This window comes from Homalodisca vitripennis, chromosome 4 (assembly GCF_021130785.1).
Source record: "Homalodisca vitripennis isolate AUS2020 chromosome 4, UT_GWSS_2.1, whole genome shotgun sequence".
In the NCBI taxonomy this organism is placed as follows: Eukaryota; Metazoa; Arthropoda; class Insecta; order Hemiptera; family Cicadellidae; genus Homalodisca; species Homalodisca vitripennis.
This window is the reverse complement of record NC_060210.1, coordinates 149,835,678-149,853,172: the sequence shown is the minus strand read 5'-3', so window position 1 is coordinate 149,853,172 and position 17,495 is coordinate 149,835,678. Positions and strand designations below refer to the sequence as shown.

The window sequence follows — 17,495 nt, the reverse complement described above, 5'->3', positions numbered from 1 at the left end:
TAATTACTAATCGTCCTGAGTTAGTGCCAAACTTGACAACTGATTGAGGCCAGGATGATAATCACTAATTGTCCTGAGATAGTGTCACACTGATGAGACTTGACTAATCGTCCTGAGTTAGTGCCTAACATGACAACTGATTGAGGCCAGGATGATAATCACTAATTGTCCTGAGATAGTGTCACACTTGACAACTAGTTGAGACTTGAATGATAATTACTAATCGTCCTGAGTTAGTGCCAAACTTGACAACTGATTGAGGCCAGGATGATAATCACTAATTGTCCTGAGATAGTGTCACACTTTACAACTAGATGAGACTTGAATGATAATTACTAATCGTCCTGAGTTAGTGCCTAACATGACAACTGATTGAGGCCAGGATGATAATCACTAATCGTCCTGAGATAGTGTCACACTTGACAACTAGTTGAGACTTGAATGATAATTACTAATCGTCCTGAGTTAGTGCCAAGCTTGACAACTGATTGAGGCCAGGATGATAATCACTAATTGTCCTGAGATAGTGTCACACTTTACAACTAGATGAGACTTGAATGATAATTACTAATCGTCCTGAGTTAGTGCCTAACATGACAACTGATTGAGGCCAGGATGATAATCACTAATCGTCCTGAGATAGTGTCACACTTGACGACTAATTGCGCCTAGAGTGATAACTACTAATCGTTCTAAGCTAGTGTCATACTTGCAAACTAATTGAGGCTAGAATGATAATCAATAATCGTCCTGAGCTGATAGTTGATGAGGCTAGTATGATAATCACTAATGTCTTGAGCATACTTGACAACTGATTGAGGCTAGAATGATTATCACTAATAGACCTGAGCCTACGCTACATTTTATTATTGTTGATGCTAGAATTGAAATCACTTCAAATTTGACATCTTTTCAAGGTTAAGGCGTGTTAACATGAGTAGAGTAAACTGTACCTTCTACTCTACCTGACTGATATACTAACCTTCTCGACTCTACTAATTAATCGGAATAACTTATACGTAATTAGAGTGTGTATGATAAATGGGTTTTACGTTGTATGGCGCTGTTATTTTGCTATGTTGTAATGGCAACTAATAAAAGCTCTACTCTACTCGAAATTGTTTACATTGGAAGAGTATGCAGTCGAGTAAACATTAGAATCCAAACCTTGGTGGTGAAGAGATGGTAGAGTTCAGACACTAGTGAAGTGCTAGTGAAGTGGTCACTCCTACATGGCCGTTCACTAATCAGTAGAGTAAATTCTCTCTCAGAAAACCGTTAAAAGGGATATAGTAGAATGGAATAAATACTGTGTGGAACTTCGTGTAAACTACGCTTTACAGTGGTAAATATAATCACTATAGATCTTCCCGAGTTAACGTAATATCTGATGGATAAACGAGACTAACATGATAACCACCAATCATCATAAAGCGACATCACATCTGGCAGCCGATCTTAGCTAGTGTGATAGACCTTAGTACCATATTCGTCTAGAGCTAGAATGAGAGATCTAAACACAATAAATCAACATCAATCCGAATTTTGATGTAGACTGAAATGATAACCACCAATCTTCCTAAAGTGACGTCATGTGGTCGAATTATGATAACCACTAATAGTTCTGAGCTCATACTTAAAAGCTTTATTCGATACTAGAATGGTAATCTAGAGATTACGTCATACATAGCGCTGTGATTTAGCTACTTCTGATCGGTTTTCCTTGTTCTCGATGTCCCAACCTGGCCTCAGCGTACAAAACATTTCACGAGCCGTCTATATGTAGTACATCAGTAGATAATGTATTACTATACAACTGTTATGATTTGTTGTACAAGGGAAGTGATTTCTATGGCATTGGCTCTAGCTTATTATAATTTAGTTCCCAAAGGTTCTGCTTAAAAATTGACTTACAATTATGCCGAAAAAAACGGAAAAATAATATTTCACCAATTATTATGGTAAATCCACTGATACCAACGTCATGAAATTTAAGATGGTCACTATTATGGGTCCAGTGCAATCTTGATATATCAGTGTGTGACGATGTACTGCTCGAAATAAAACAAATACGAGAGGAGAGGATGTTTACGGTAAACCGCTCGTCGAATCATCGGTTTGTTCACAACACCAGAAAGCGAGGTCAGAGTTGTTTGTGACACTGTGTTCGATACGGTAGCGTCGGGAGTTCCCAGAGTGAATGACCTCAGTTGTGAACGCAGGAATCGGAATACGCTCGCAGGAATCGGAATACGCTCACAGGATTTTTATATCATCGTGTCTGTGAATCATTGAAAAACTATTAATTCCAGTTTGCATTGTTTGTGATATAGCTCTTCTTTCTAATTCGAGTATTTTACAGTGGTTCACAATTAGCCTAAAATTAGTTGTTATTCTTAGACGTACAAATCGTTTATTTATAGGTTAAAAAGTTTAAACGCTCGCAAGTCACCATGAATACACTGGTAAATTTAATAATACATACTGGAATCGTGTAACTGTTGAATTATAATTTATAAGTAATGAACTTTTGCAGTCTTGTTGAAACAGATTAATTAACAGAAGTAATTAACATTGTAAGAAATGTTTTACTGTAATGCGAAATACCTGAATAATTAAGAGGTAACTACTACACTTGTTTGCAGATTCTGGTTAAAACAATTTTATTCAGGGAAATAGCCATACCGACAATGGAAATTTTAAATAACCACCTTTTTGAATCATCCAAATATTTCCACCAATCATACAATTTGTAGCATAATTGTTGTTGTCATCGGGAGCTAACCCATAGAAGCTGTCGTTTGTTGACCAAATTTTAAAGAGACGAAAGGAAAAAATTGCTTTATATCAATATTCATTTTGAGTTGTCGATTCGGATTATAGAAATAAAAAATATGCCATTAAGGCAAATGGTTCATATTTGGAACAATATTTGATGAGTTTTGAAAATGAACCGAATGGCAGCGGAGCCTAAATAGAGAAAGTAAAACAATTATGGTTGTTACTCTTAGATTGAAAAAAATAACTTTAATGAGTAACATGGTCACGTGCGTTCTAATCATGAGGAATTAAGGCCTGCAGAATTAAGAACATCCATATAAATTACCGTTGTGTTATGTTTTATATGGCTCGTTTTCTGGAGATTGTTGCATTTTAGCACAACGGCTTCTATTGCTTGTGCTATACACTTCAAGAGAAAAAGTCTTAGTAATAAAAGGCATGATTTCGCTAATTCGATGAGTACATACTAGAATATATTTATTTAAGCAAACCTTCAAGCCATATCCTTGAGTTTTCGTGGGGACAATACATTAAAGGTAACCTAACTCACACAAGTGTACGGAATTAGACTGCCCAGAATATCTTGCCAACCTTCACAGTAACAGTAATCTGTAATCTAAAAATACATGAAAATTACAATAAGTTAGTTGTGATCCCCAGGCTGTTCACCTTGAATGTAAAGTTGTAATTACATCTTTAGACAGGATGCAATGACGCATTTTGTACAAGGAACCTTCTCTTTGTGTCTATGCACAGGTCACTTTAACATTATTAAATATTTACTGTTGAAAGAACATATGTACTTAGGTTGTTGTTAGAAGGTTTGTTGTATTGACTTTTTTGTGTAGTTACATATAAATTGTAGATTATTAGGTATTCTGAGGTAAGCAACTGGAAGCAGCATACGAAACATTTACACATATGAATATTTCAAGATTATAGAGTAGTTTAGGGAAGTTCTTAGATAAAAACCACCCCTCACTCTTTGTACATTTATATACATTTCTTTCAAATATTCGTAATAAATTTCACACATTATTTTCGAATCGAATTTCACAAAATTATATGTAAGAACCAAAATTGATGTACTATTAATTTTAAAGGTATTTACGTAAGTTTTATGTATAGCCCAACTGGGAAAATTAATTTTCTTATTTAATCATCCGATTAAAATTGTTAAGTAGTAAACCGTTTATCTTTTTATCAGTAGTTTGAACACCTTGTATGAACAGAAACCTTGTGATTAGTTAGCTCTCTAGACAATTCCAGGCTAAAATATTATGATGTTTCCTATTTTCTTATGATATGAACCACATTTGGGTGGATGAGTAAATTACTTCTCGCTGGTTATATGATTGTTTTCTCCAATTAACTTGAGCTATGTTTGTTGTTGCAGTACTGGCATGTGCGAGTTTAGCAGACAGCCAAGCACTAAACTGTTCCGAGCTAGACAGAGTCACGGCAGACGTCACGACCAGAGCTGACCATGCACAAACCAGAGGAGACAAGTTCGACGAGTTTGATTGGCGGTTGAGCAAGGTAAACAGAGGCCTTCTTAATCAACTGACAATACACTATTGTGATTAAAAGTCTAAAAATCCGCCTACATTTATATTTATATAGATTTAAGATGTACCATTCAGATCGTACTAAAACTCTGCAATACTGAATGTTAATATATTCTGAAGAATACTTATAAAATTCATACCTTAAAAAGTTTGAGACGAGGTATGGATAACTGATTTGAGTGATAGACCATCAACAACAATGAGCACCATGTCACTGTTTTGAATATTATAATTAATGTAAAATCTATTACAATTATAAAATACGTTATTTAATACTTTAGCATTAACTATCGTGCATGGAGTTCATTATTTGAACATTGCGTTTTTCATCAGTAATCCCAGTAAAATATAAAATTAGCTCCCTTTGCCGAAGAGGTGATAGTGGAGGGAGTTAACTTTCTACAAATACGAAATTGTTGGTTAATTCAAATGATCAAGCCTTTTATGAAACCAACAATTTAATAAAGTACCTTCATCACATAATATATTGGTACAACTTATTGAAAAATGTGACATTATGAAATAATCATAATATACTATGTGTACTATTTTTGTTTTATTCTGCACTTGACTTGTTCATAAAAAAACATACATTTATTATTTTACTATCAACTAGTTCAGAGATTTGTCTGAAAATTTAATTGGCTTTCAGTTCTTTGTGAAATTACAAATCGATTATAAAATTTGTACTAAATAGGCAGACCAAAAACCGAGTAAATAAAATGATTAAAATCAGACTTCAATGATGGCTATCTTCAATTTTGTTACAAAATAAAATTGTATCATGAACTGTAACATACTAAACCATAATTCTCACTTTCCACCACAGATTTCGCAAAGAACAAGAATACAAAAAGTTGAAATAAAGATATGACACATAAGAACCTGTTTCGTATAGCTCAGCAAAAGGCTGTGTCACACTTGTGGTAGAGTGCACCACTAAATCCTGACAAGAACATGTTTGATAATAGTACCTGTACATATAGTTTTTACTTTTCGTGACAAATATTTTATAAATAAACTTGAACACTAAACAGTTACCACTAAGAAAAACACATTGAACTATATTTTGGTTGGTACAGATTTTAAATGAAGAATACAAAGTTTTTATGCTCGTTTAACACAAACTAAACTAATATTTAATACCTTGCAGTCACAGAGATAAAATATAATAATTCGGAGAGAAAAGTGGAGAGAAAATGAACTTAACAAGTAAAGGTAGTTATAATCAGGGCCGGATTTAGAAAATACAGGCCCCTAGGCTCCACCTATAGTGTGGGCCCTGAGCTCGTTGTTTGGGGTTTATAGAATACCCCCAAATGTGAGGGGGTCCCCCCGGAAAAAAATTGAAAAATTAGGTGCAAAATGGTGATTTTTTTTAAGGGAATTTGCGCTAAATATTCTGTATTGTCTGGCCTGAAAATATTAATCCTTCGTCAGTTACAACATATTGTTTGTACACAAATGGATGAGAAAATGTTCTAATATCGTTAATTTATAACTTAGGTTATTTTAGTTAATCCAGATATTAAGATAATCCATAAAAGTAAACATAACTTTAATGAACATTGGTTAGTTAACAAGTAAAGCATACGTCAATATTAAGTACTTATGAATAAATCCTTAGCCATAAAAGAAATGTACTGCAAATCATGTTCACTTCAGTCACTCTTGCTGATTGGTTTCCGTCTAAGCTTCTCCACAATAAAGAAGTTTATGATCTCCTCATGGTTGACTTGACTCAGAATGTTGTGTTCTATACTGAATAAGGCTAAAACGTTGAGCCTGTCTTCTGAATTAGAAGTCCGGAGTCTGTTTTGATCAGCTTCAGCTTAGAGAATGATCTTTCTGCAGAGCAATGTCACCATCAAGGAAAGGAACATTCGTAATGCCATAAAGGAAAGCAATATTATACGTTGTTTTCCAACATAAATAGTACATCCACCATTCTTTACTAATGTGCTTTTTACTTTTCTCATATTCGTTTTGAAACTAGTTAGAAAAATTCTTGAATTGTAAAACTTCGTTGCCCAATTCTTTGTCTAGATCTTCGTTGTAGCTTTCTACTAACGTTTTGCTTGATGCCAACACCTCATCATTAGCGAGCATGTCCAATTTCTTAAGGAACCCAAACCTCAGTTAATTTGATAGCTTTCTGCTCATACTCCTCGAGACTTTCCAGTTTAACTTGAATCAGGCTTCTCTGAGATTTTAAAAATGATGCGGTTGTGTTCACGTTGTTTCCACGGTTTGTAAAGATTCACTAGTTTTGCTTAATTAAGCCAAAATATCGTTCCAAAAACGGCATACAGCCCTGTCTCCAAATTGTTTATTTTTCGAACTAAACCCAGAGCAGCCACCAACATGAACCCTTGCCCGTACGCGAGATACTTCATAAGCATGCCAACCCACTGCTCTGCTCTCAATGTTACCATACACAATCATGGTCTTCAAGTATGTACATAACATAATATCTACGATAATAAAACATTGTAATTATAATTGGTGAGGGATCCTAGGCACGCGCCTATGTCGCCTATGGTTAAATCCGGCCCTGGTAATAATTTCAATGATAGCCTAAATGTTTGCCTACATGTATGCATGACTATTACTCATGCATAATCAAGAACTTAATTGGCTGAAATCAATATAACTACAACCGGGTGTTTGCACTTATGCAGCAATTAGTGAGAACTGTATTGATATTACACAATTCTAAGACAAATCATTCGTTTATAATTATAGACACACAAAACTGGTTTTTAGAGAATCAGTGAATTTATGATTTGGAGTTAATATTATTTATAGCCTACTCTCTGAGAACATAAACACGAGAAATACACAGCAATTATTTTTTTACCATGTGCATACATTTTAACTACTTTATAGTTAGTTATAGTTACTTTAGTAACTTCTTTATAGTAAATAATTTGTGAAGATAGGATTTAGTGCGGCTAACTGTTTCAGCTTTTATAATTGATGATGCTCAAATAGCTATAGCATACAGATGATAATATTAATGCTATTTATTGTATTGCAAGGAGTATCAATGATTATCGACTGTAATGCCCATTAGGAGCTGAATGCAGTAGAGCATGGGCACGGTAACATCGTGATATCACCCATCAGCCTGAAGGTCGTGCTAGCCATGCTGTACGAGGGAGCTAGGGGCACGACAGCCCAACAGATCGGAGACGCTCTAGACCTCGTCAACACCACCGTGGCCCGCCGCCGCAACACCCGCGACCGCTTCTCTGCCATCCTCACATCTTTGCAGGTAAACTCTCGGCCAGCGGGTTTTTGTATCAGTACATTACCGAATTGTGATGAATGATTTTCACCGACAAAATATTATTTGTGTTAAGACATCAGAGGGCGAGTACAAGATCAAGATAGGAACTCACGTTTTTCTCGACAAGAACGCAGAGGCCAAGAATCTGTACCTGTGCAAGCTGCGCCGGTACTACAATTCGGCCCTGGAAAAGGTGGACTTCAGCGACACAGCTGCGGCTATCAGTGCCATCAACAACTGGGCCAGCAACGTTACTGAGGGGCATATCCAGCATCTTGTCTCCGAAGGTAACCGTGTTCATTATTTCAAATTATAATTTTTAGTGTTTTTTTTTTTTACATTGGAAAACGCAATAACTTGGTCGGTAGTAATTACGTCGCAACTTTGATTATGTATCAGTCGAAGAGAATACATTGCATCCGATGCTTAAGTGTGATACCACTTGAAACGTTGTGGCTGTGCGTTATCTAGCGGCAAATGAAGGGAAACAGCTGTTATAAATATATTACAAAAAACTATTAAGACATGTTATATTGAGCAGAACTACAAGAAAACTGATAAGTGTGTTTCTTCATTGAATGGTGATTAGTGTTCGTGAAAATGGCAACAATCACCGTATTTAGTGTTTACTTCTTGGAGGATAGGGTTATCCTTCTTGGATTCAGCTGCCTTTAAGAAGGTTCTGAGCACTAACAGCCCTCTCTATATGCATCTGGACTTCATAGCGTTATCTTTAGCAATAGAGTCCAGTTTTAGTATCCCTTTTCTTACTACCTCTATTCTTGATTCAGGTTTCCCTGAATATATTTTGCATGAAGGAGAATTTTCATAGATAAAATGAATAAATCCGTTAAACCAGATATAATTTCAAAAACATTTAAATTACAAATTCTCAAGATTTTGTATAAGATAATTTATTTGTGCTAATATTTCTTTACCTGTGGTTAGGTTGAAAATCCCATAATCTCAGGAAACGTGCCAAAAACACAAGTGAAATTGTATCATCTTCATGTTAGTAGATGATGCACTGGCATCGAACAGCGTAAGCCAATTAACGACTGCGGGTATTTGGCGAAGTTTAAAATGCCAAATTGGTTTTGAGAGTAATTGATTATTTTCTAGAGCAGAGTTTGATTATGAGTACCTTAGATAAAAGTCTGGACCTCGAGCTGGGCTCGATTGCTATTAGAAATGACGAGGGATGTATCATCCGCAAAAAAGTAAGAGTCATTGACATTTTGATGAATGTCATTAATACATAGCAACAAAAAAATTAATAAAAAACATAAGCCCAAGAACGGAACCTTGCGAGACTCTAGTTTGAACCTTCTGTTCTTCCGATAGTTGTTTTCGCAAACAACCCATAGCGTCAACAAAGGGTATCTCAACAACCTGTTTACGGTTTAATAAATAGGATGAGATACAATCATGTGCCTTCCCTCTGAAACCCTTAGTAAGCAATAATGAGTGGTTCACGTCATCGAAGGCTTTAGTAACATCCAAGAATAACCTAAAACATGGTTCTTGTTATCCAATGAGTACGAGACTTTAAATAAAAGACTATAAACTTCATTGACAGTAGACATTCCTTGTCGAAAACCAAATTTATTTTCATACCAAACACCTCTACAAGACAGTTAATTTAAGAGTCTAATAAGTACTAACTTTTCTAGAATTTTTGATAATTTTGATAGTACTGAAATGGGACGGTAATTGTTAATTTCATTAGGATGTCCTTTGTTTTTATAATAATAGGTTTTGACACAGATAATTTCAAACTTGATGGAAATTTCCCATTTTCAAATGAACAATTAGCAATGTGGACCAGAGGCTCAGCCAATAAGTCTGCAGAACTTTTCACGATTTTAGATGGAACTCCATCAACTCCGCATGAATTGCTTGTTTTTAAGGATTCTATTACAGAAATAATTTCACTTTCATCTGTTGGAGCAAGAAATCCATTTCCGTCACCAACCACTATATGTTTAAAATTGCTATGTTTTTTTATTTGGAATAAGATTCCTAACAACATTTCAGGCAGCTCTTTGCTTGTTGGAAGCTCCACTGATGTCAGATATTTTATTTGCCTTAGCAGAATGAATTCTCACTCTGAACTCCCTTTTGGTTTTAAGAAAAGACATTTTAAAAGGATGAGAAGATTCTAGATGTTTGGACAGTTAGTAGAGAAGAAGTGGTTGATTATGCAATATCTTTATATTTTTATCTAAAGGGATCTTTATCTTAGGACCATATAGCAAAATTTGGATGCTTTGTTAGGATATCCACACTCAAGATAAAATGATATGGTGGCAAGAAAGGAGTCACACGTTTTGTCAACACTTAAAGCTGCATACAATTCATGCCATTCCTAGTTTCTAGAAGTCTCCTTAGAACCTGAAACCTTGCGAAGTGTAGACTGTGCTTGATTGTAGACTTTACAACACTCTTGCCCTCAAGAGTGCAAAAAAAACTAAAAAAATAAATAAAAAAAAACTAGAAACTAAATTTTTTTAGTTTTTTTAAAATTAAAAATAAATTAATATCCCTTCATCCCTATGAAGGGATATTAATTATTTTTTTTATTTAGATATTTTTAAAATTTATAGTAGCATTTAATTTGGCATAGCATAAGTCATTAATATATACTTATTACTATATTATATAGAATAAAGTTGCCCCTAAAACCAATCCCTGAGGCACACCGTGTTTTAATTTCCCCCATTTCCATTACAAATATGATGACTTTAACAGACTGCATTCTCCTCTGTAACTAGCTCTTAAATCAAATGTATACTACCCCTCTGACTCCAAAATTTTACAATTTATTTAGCAAAATACTATGATTTTGCTAGATAAATACAGTAGCATTTAGTAGATAAACACAGAAGTGTAAGCTTTTGTTATATCTAAAAATAGTCCACTAACTTTATTGCCATCATTTATTGCCCATTTGATAACCTGTCTATAAATTCTATCAGTGCTGCCTCTGTATTAATCTTTCCCCTGAAACCATATTGGTTCCGAGTGAGTGTATTTTTTTCAAAGAGTCGACTAATTTCTGCTTCATAATCTTTACTATTCCATACTATTGCTTATTTCCATACTATTCTAAAATTACATACTCAATTACAGTAAATGTGCATATATCTTGTATAAACAACATCTTTATCGAATCACTAGTTTCTGAGTTATGAATGTTCAAAGTTGCAGTTTGGTTGAAAAGTGCCAAAAACCGTATTTTTCTTGTTATCATAAATATAAAAACTGGAATTTATTATTAGTAACACAGTTTTATAAGTGGAAATACAGAAATTAACAAGATAAATTTCAATATAATTCCTGTTGTTGTAGCACTATTACGTAGTTTGTGTTAACTTTCAGATATCTATCTATTCTATACCTACTTTTAGATCCGAGAGCAGTCATCAAAATTTAGCTTTGATTTTGATTTGTGATTTAAACTTAAGTATTTTGTTTAATGTTTTGTTAATGTAATGATTTTGTTTTAGTTAATCAAAGTTTATAAAACCTGTATTTGTTTCAGAATATTTTAATTATCCCAGAGTAAGCATACTAGTGATTGGTGGTAGAGAGGTTTTACTGCAAACTATACACTCTGACCCTTCACTTTACCCTCCTTTTATTACTTCAAAAGTACTATAAAAACCATTTATGACCCAATATTTAAAACATTTTCTTAGGGATCCCTCCCTTATTCCCTTATTGATCTGGGAGTGTTTCCACAACCTCGATGTAACAGTGTTCCAGACACTCCCCAGAAACAATTTCTGGGTGCGCCACTGAATATAATGGAGTCCTATGAAATGTTTAAAACATAAGAAGGCAACTGTATACATCAGATAGATATTATTTCAGTGTATATTATTTAACCTGACTCATATCATGTTTTCCATCTTGCAATCTACTTTCGGTTTAAGATACTCTCAGTGCATAATTGAGTTTGCCTTGTTGTTCCAATTAAGAAAATATACATAAATATGTAGGAATGAGAGGCCTAGGGTTGAATCCTCCTACTTCCAGTATAAGTGAGAAACAATCCTTATTATGCAGCATTCCAAAATATTCGTTTATAAGTTTTTGCATTATAGAAATCTTGTTATTTTGCGGACTGTAGTCTGGGAAAGAACATTGGGTTGAATCATGTTAGCGTTCATTTCACTGTTTTTAACTTTTTTCCTCTGCTATGATATTTATTTCTTATTAATTTATCTTGTTACTGGTTCTAATATCTATCTTATTATCAGTCTATAGTTCATCTTGTTATTATATTTTGTTATCAAGTTCTAGTTAGTTACCTTGTTATCAGTTCCAAGTTTTTATCAACTTAATCAACTCTTTAGTTTCCTCTTACTAGCTCTGAGTATCTGTAACTGTTATTTGTTCTACTTTATTACTTGTAGTAATATCTTATTTGTAGCCATCTTGATACTCAAGGCATTCACATTCTTGTATTTATTTTTTAATTAATAGTATTGCCATTGAAAGGAAATAAATAAAATGCCAAATCACAACTTCAAGGAAGCCCACCAGTATGGAATACCTTAAAAATGTAGGTATTTTCTGCAGCATGACACATTGAGACTTTAATACTATATTTGTTAACATTGCAGCAAACTATACAATACTGGCATCTATAACATTGTGGTGATTAGTTTACTTTGCAGCTAACTAAACAATACTGGTATTTCTAGCAATGTGTCGATTTGTTGACAGCTGAGGCTCACTCCAACACCGTCATGCTTTTGCTGAATGCAGTTTACTTTAATGGATTATGGGAGATTCCTTTCCCTGACAACCAGACAGCAACTGGTCCCTTTTACATAAACGACACACATACAGTCGATGTTGAACTCATGAACACTACCGACAAGTTCAAGTACTACGATATCACAGAGCTCGATGCTCAACTCATCAGACTGCCATACCTGGTAAGAATTTTGAACATATTTTTAACTGATATTACACGTTATATAATTATTTCCATTATCAAGAATCATAAACCTTCCCAAATAATTTAATTAATATTTACAACATGAATTTGGACAGTACATTTTTTGTCTTCTATTTATAAAAACATATACATTTAACATAAAAACTCAAGATTTGTAGAATGAAACATTGTCTACAAAACTGAGGAATTTTGTAGAATTCTGAACTGAAAACTTCTTGAAAGTATAAAAAATGAAGACAATGGCAACAAATATAACACATGCAATAAAGCAACACAAATTTGTTTGCATGTTTTTAATACAATTTTTTATACACATGGGAATTATTAACTGTAAATATTACTGTCTTTACTTATGTAGGGTGGAAATAAAATATTGTTTACTTTGTAATAATAATATATTTAAAAATTGGAGAATGTTTACTAGATTACTAAGTAGTTATGTTAACAGAATTTTATAACATATTAAATACTTTTAAATTAATATTAATTTCCATCTTGTGCTCATGACAAAAACACATCCAGGGTCATTTATAAAAACCTTTATTTAATTACAACATAAAATAACAGTCATTTCAAGATAGGAATTGTTTCTATATTTTGGTCTAAATGATATTTATATTTTAGTCTAAATGATAAACATCCACTTCAATCAGACACTATTAAAACTTCATCAAATAGTTCCAGGAAAAGTATTGCAGGGATCACTACCCACTAAAATTATCCTAAAATAAAATGATTTTCATTTCTGATCCCCAAAATACACAATATAACACTTTAAATCCCATAGATAAACCCTTGTAACCCAAAGTACAAAATGGAACTGCTTTAAAATTTTAAGGACATTCAAAATTTTTAGTAAGGGGGCTAAAAGGGCATAACCTCCTAGATAGATCTTTAGACATCTTAAGGTCACTTAGTATAGAAAAACAGTGGAGGTGTTATCAGGCCCGTACTCAAGCCGATTTTTTCGGACATAACAGGGCCCAGCCAAATATCTTAGAACATCTCCAAAGGTTTTGATTCTATATACAACAGTTGGAGGGTTACTGCATTACACTGAGACAATTTTTATAATATGCTTAGCAAATTATCAGAAAAATTCACTAATTTGTTCTAGAATTCTGTTATTCATCCACAATTAATTATATTCTAGATTATTATTACAATTAAGAAAATATTATATTGATAAAGCGATTAACTGAATATTTTGTTTGGTTGGGGTGGGGTAGGGCAAAAAGTTTGCTATGTACATCTTGCTGCCAAACAACAAGACAGGTCTGGATGCGCTGATAAACAATCTGGGGCCTGAGAGACCTCTAACTGACTACATTTCCAACATGACCATGACCTCGATCAACCTCATCATGCCCAAGTTTGAGTTTGACTTCACTACCAGCTTGCGTCCTATTTTGGAAAAGGTGAGAACTCTTTAATAATAATTTATCAAAATATAAAATAACATAATAATTCATTAATAATTTTTTCTTCACAAATCATTAATTTCATAACAATAAACCAAAGCTTTTGGAACTGAGTGAGATCTTTATGTGCAACTGACATTTATGAGTAACTGATTATAGTTACTCATTTCAGCCTCCCAGTTCTGGAGATAATGGTGACTCAATTAAATGCCTAGTTTATGATTAAATTCAAATCCAAACCATTAATACTGAAAATTATGGTGTCAGATTGGGCTTGTGGACATGTTCACCTCTGCTGCTGACCTATCAGACATTGCCGAGACCAAGAGTGGCAGTCTTGTCGTCTCCAATGTCCTACAGAAGGCCGGCATATCCGTCACTGAGATCGGCACTGAGGCGTATGCAGCATCAGGTAAACACAACCACTTTCTCGTCTATTATTACGTTTGGAGATGAGGGAATGTTCAGAGTGAGGTGGAACAGAATATTAAAGTACATGTAATCAATCAAATATTTTCTACATTTATGTATAAGATCAAAACATTGATTCTTGTTCTTTTGCTAGATACGTTTTTGTTAGTTAAAGGGTAATTCACTACCACTTACACTAAACACACTTTCAAATTTTTTATAGATCTACAAGAGCACTCTGAATTGTATAGGCATCTAGAACAAATTAATGAATGTTTTAAATAATTTCCTAGACATATTATAAAAATTGTCTCAGTGTAACAAACATGAGACATCGAATAAATTAACATTATATTTAGGGTTTAATATTTTTTAATTTTAATCATTTGCCTACTAGATGGACCAGTAGTTATTAAATAATAAATTAATATAAAGATGAATTAATCACAATATAAATGGGAATATTACACAATAATCTGAAATACACTATTTTTGTATTGGTCAGCTCGTTAAAGTATAACTTTTCAAATTGGTGAGGACATAAAAATAAAGTTTTGTTCATGAGGAACTGGTGGAAAATACAGTAAATATATACTAAGTTGGAGTTAATTATAATAATAATAAAGTGCAATTAAATCTTGTTAACTCTGAAAAATATATTTTTATTTGACAGATTTTTCAATACTGAATATTCATTTAAGCTTAACATTTTGTATGCAAGGTGCACCAAAAAATGTACCAGAATATACATTTGAATGAACTAAAAATTACGAGTAACAAACAGGGATTTTGTTAAAGGATTATTTTTTATGATCACCACTACCACACCCATTTTGCCCTAAAAAAAAAAAAAAAATATTTTTAATCGAGACTTATCATATTTTAGTTCTCATTATTCTAGATGCATTTTTATAGTCCAATTTTCAGTGAACTATTATGAAGTATGATAAACAGTATATTTGTAATAATCTTTAAAATATATGAATATATGGTTACCTGATATACAAGTTTATATGTAGGCTACTTATAAATGTATATGTTTGGATTCTTTGATAACTATATGTAAATAAATATCAGTATTAATTTAATATGATGTAGAATTAAAGAAAATTAGTTCATTGCAATTTTTAAAAGATAGTTTGAAATTTGTTTTCTTTTACAAGTTATATCTTAGTTTTTGTTCTATTTAAACCTAAAATTTAAAAAATTATATACACTTTGGAAAAATTATGTATTTAATTTGGAATTTTTCTTAAAAGCTTTTGTAAGATTAATTAGTTCTAAAAGGATTTTTTATTTCATGGTAAAGAGCAAAGTTTACATTTGCAACTTTAATCATAACAGGTTGTAAATAGTTTATTGTAGAGTTGTGTTTAACACTGTTAGCCACAATAACTAACAATTTTTTTTTTTTTTTTTTTTTTTTTTTTTTTTTTTTTTTTGGGGAATTCCACAGGACAGCTGGAATACAGTTTACATCAACAATACTAGGGATAGTATTACAACACTAAACATAGAGATTTTACAACACATGTTGTATGCATTTAACATAATACTTGTATACCTGTACTTTACTTAATACATTTTAAACAAATTCCATTGGTTTCAAACAAAGAAATTATACAAACCTGCAAATCTCCATACCATATTCCACAGTGTATTGATTGCTACATGAGCTGGTCAATGAACTTGGCCCTCCCACTGAACTATGAGAATTGGGATTCTTACAAAATCTAATATAAATTTGTTTGATTCTTTTCATTACAGCTGTGGAACTCATGGACAAATTTGGAGGCGAAGAGGAACCCATTGAGATTAGGGCAGATCACCCGTTCATGTTCTTCATAGAAGAGGAAAGGATCAAAACAACAGTATTTGTGGGCAAAGTTATAAATCCAGAGAAAACTAAGGTTGTGGATGACAAACTGAACGTTCCAACAGGAGACACGACCCCACCTGCTGAGTGTTCCGGTGCGTAAAGCCATCTGTTCTGTCTGCTGTTAATGGTGGTCGGTGAAAGTGGTGGGGACTTGTCTGTCTGTCCAGATTTGTGCAGCTTATAACAATGCCATCAACATAAGACTCATATTTAATTTATACTTACATACAACCTCGACCGATGCTTGTTTGTATTTAGAACCCATTTCCACACCCGGCAGTTCACTTAGTTACTGTGATACAAAAACGTGCTACCGGTATATTACACTGTACAGTTTGCATGACAAATAAAGAATACTATGATTTATACAATAATAGTCTAGAGTGAATTGTTCCAGTTTAAGATTATTAACAGCTCTAATAGAAGTGTGATAAATGCCATAGTAACAGTTATGTTTTGGAATTATTAAAAATGCAATCAAGAGCATCTTATTTACAGTCAGGATCATTGAATCATAAGAATTATCCACAAAAATATGATTAAAGATGTACATTGTCTTTTTTTATTAATTCCTTCACTGAGTATTTACTCTTAGTGTCTAATAAAATTGGACTTTTTTTAACCAAATATGATTGTTTTTTATTTTCACGTTACCTATTTCATTTTAGCACAATGTAAAAAATATATTTCAGATTGTTCTTACTGAGGAAAAGTCAATTATGATTAAATGATGTTGTAAATCAGAATTAATGATTGTAAAACAACTTATTTATGTAAACACCAAATATCAGATGTCTTCCTAAAATCATATACGGTACTCACTTATTGGTTAGGAAGGGCTAATCCTTGTTAAGAACCAGACAGGGCCTTCTAAAAATTATGTAGTTGTCTGTACATCTGTGTTTCAGTCCATGCAATAGTTCTTGGTTGAAGGTCCTAGAGACTTTACACTTGGTACATAGATTCCTCTTTTGTCAAACTTCATTGAGTATGAGATCACAAGGTCAAAATTAAAGATAAAAATAATAAAATTCCTGCATTTTTACATAACTCTTACGAGTAAACATGATGACCACAAGAAACTTACAGAGTACAATTTGTAAAAAAAAACTAGGAATGATCATATGAAGTTTTATCATGTGACATAGTAACATATGTGATGAAGTTAATT

General features: G+C 33.0%; 2 protein-coding genes across 5 annotated transcripts in view; one reads left to right on the top strand and one right to left on the bottom strand.

Moving 5' to 3' along the window:
- LOC124360327 (constitutive coactivator of peroxisome proliferator-activated receptor gamma-like) overlaps positions 1–17,495 on the bottom strand; it is a 124,828-nt gene that overhangs the window by 13,870 nt on the left and 93,463 nt on the right. The gene's annotated exons all lie outside the window — the stretch shown is intronic.
- LOC124360326 overlaps positions 1–17,495 on the top strand; it is an 87,655-nt gene that overhangs the window by 4,149 nt on the left and 66,011 nt on the right. For all 3 annotated transcript variants that reach the window (XM_046813852.1, XM_046813853.1, XM_046813854.1), the window contains exons 2-8: positions 4,178–4,320; positions 7,426–7,626; positions 7,715–7,928; positions 12,376–12,590; positions 13,843–14,031; positions 14,302–14,446; positions 16,213–16,416. In XM_046813852.1, the coding sequence (XP_046669808.1) occupies positions 4,178–4,320; positions 7,426–7,626; positions 7,715–7,928; positions 12,376–12,590; positions 13,843–14,031; positions 14,302–14,446; positions 16,213–16,416 (1,311 nt within the window). The remainder of the gene's footprint in view (positions 1–4,177; positions 4,321–7,425; positions 7,627–7,714; positions 7,929–12,375; positions 12,591–13,842; positions 14,032–14,301; positions 14,447–16,212; positions 16,417–17,495) is intronic.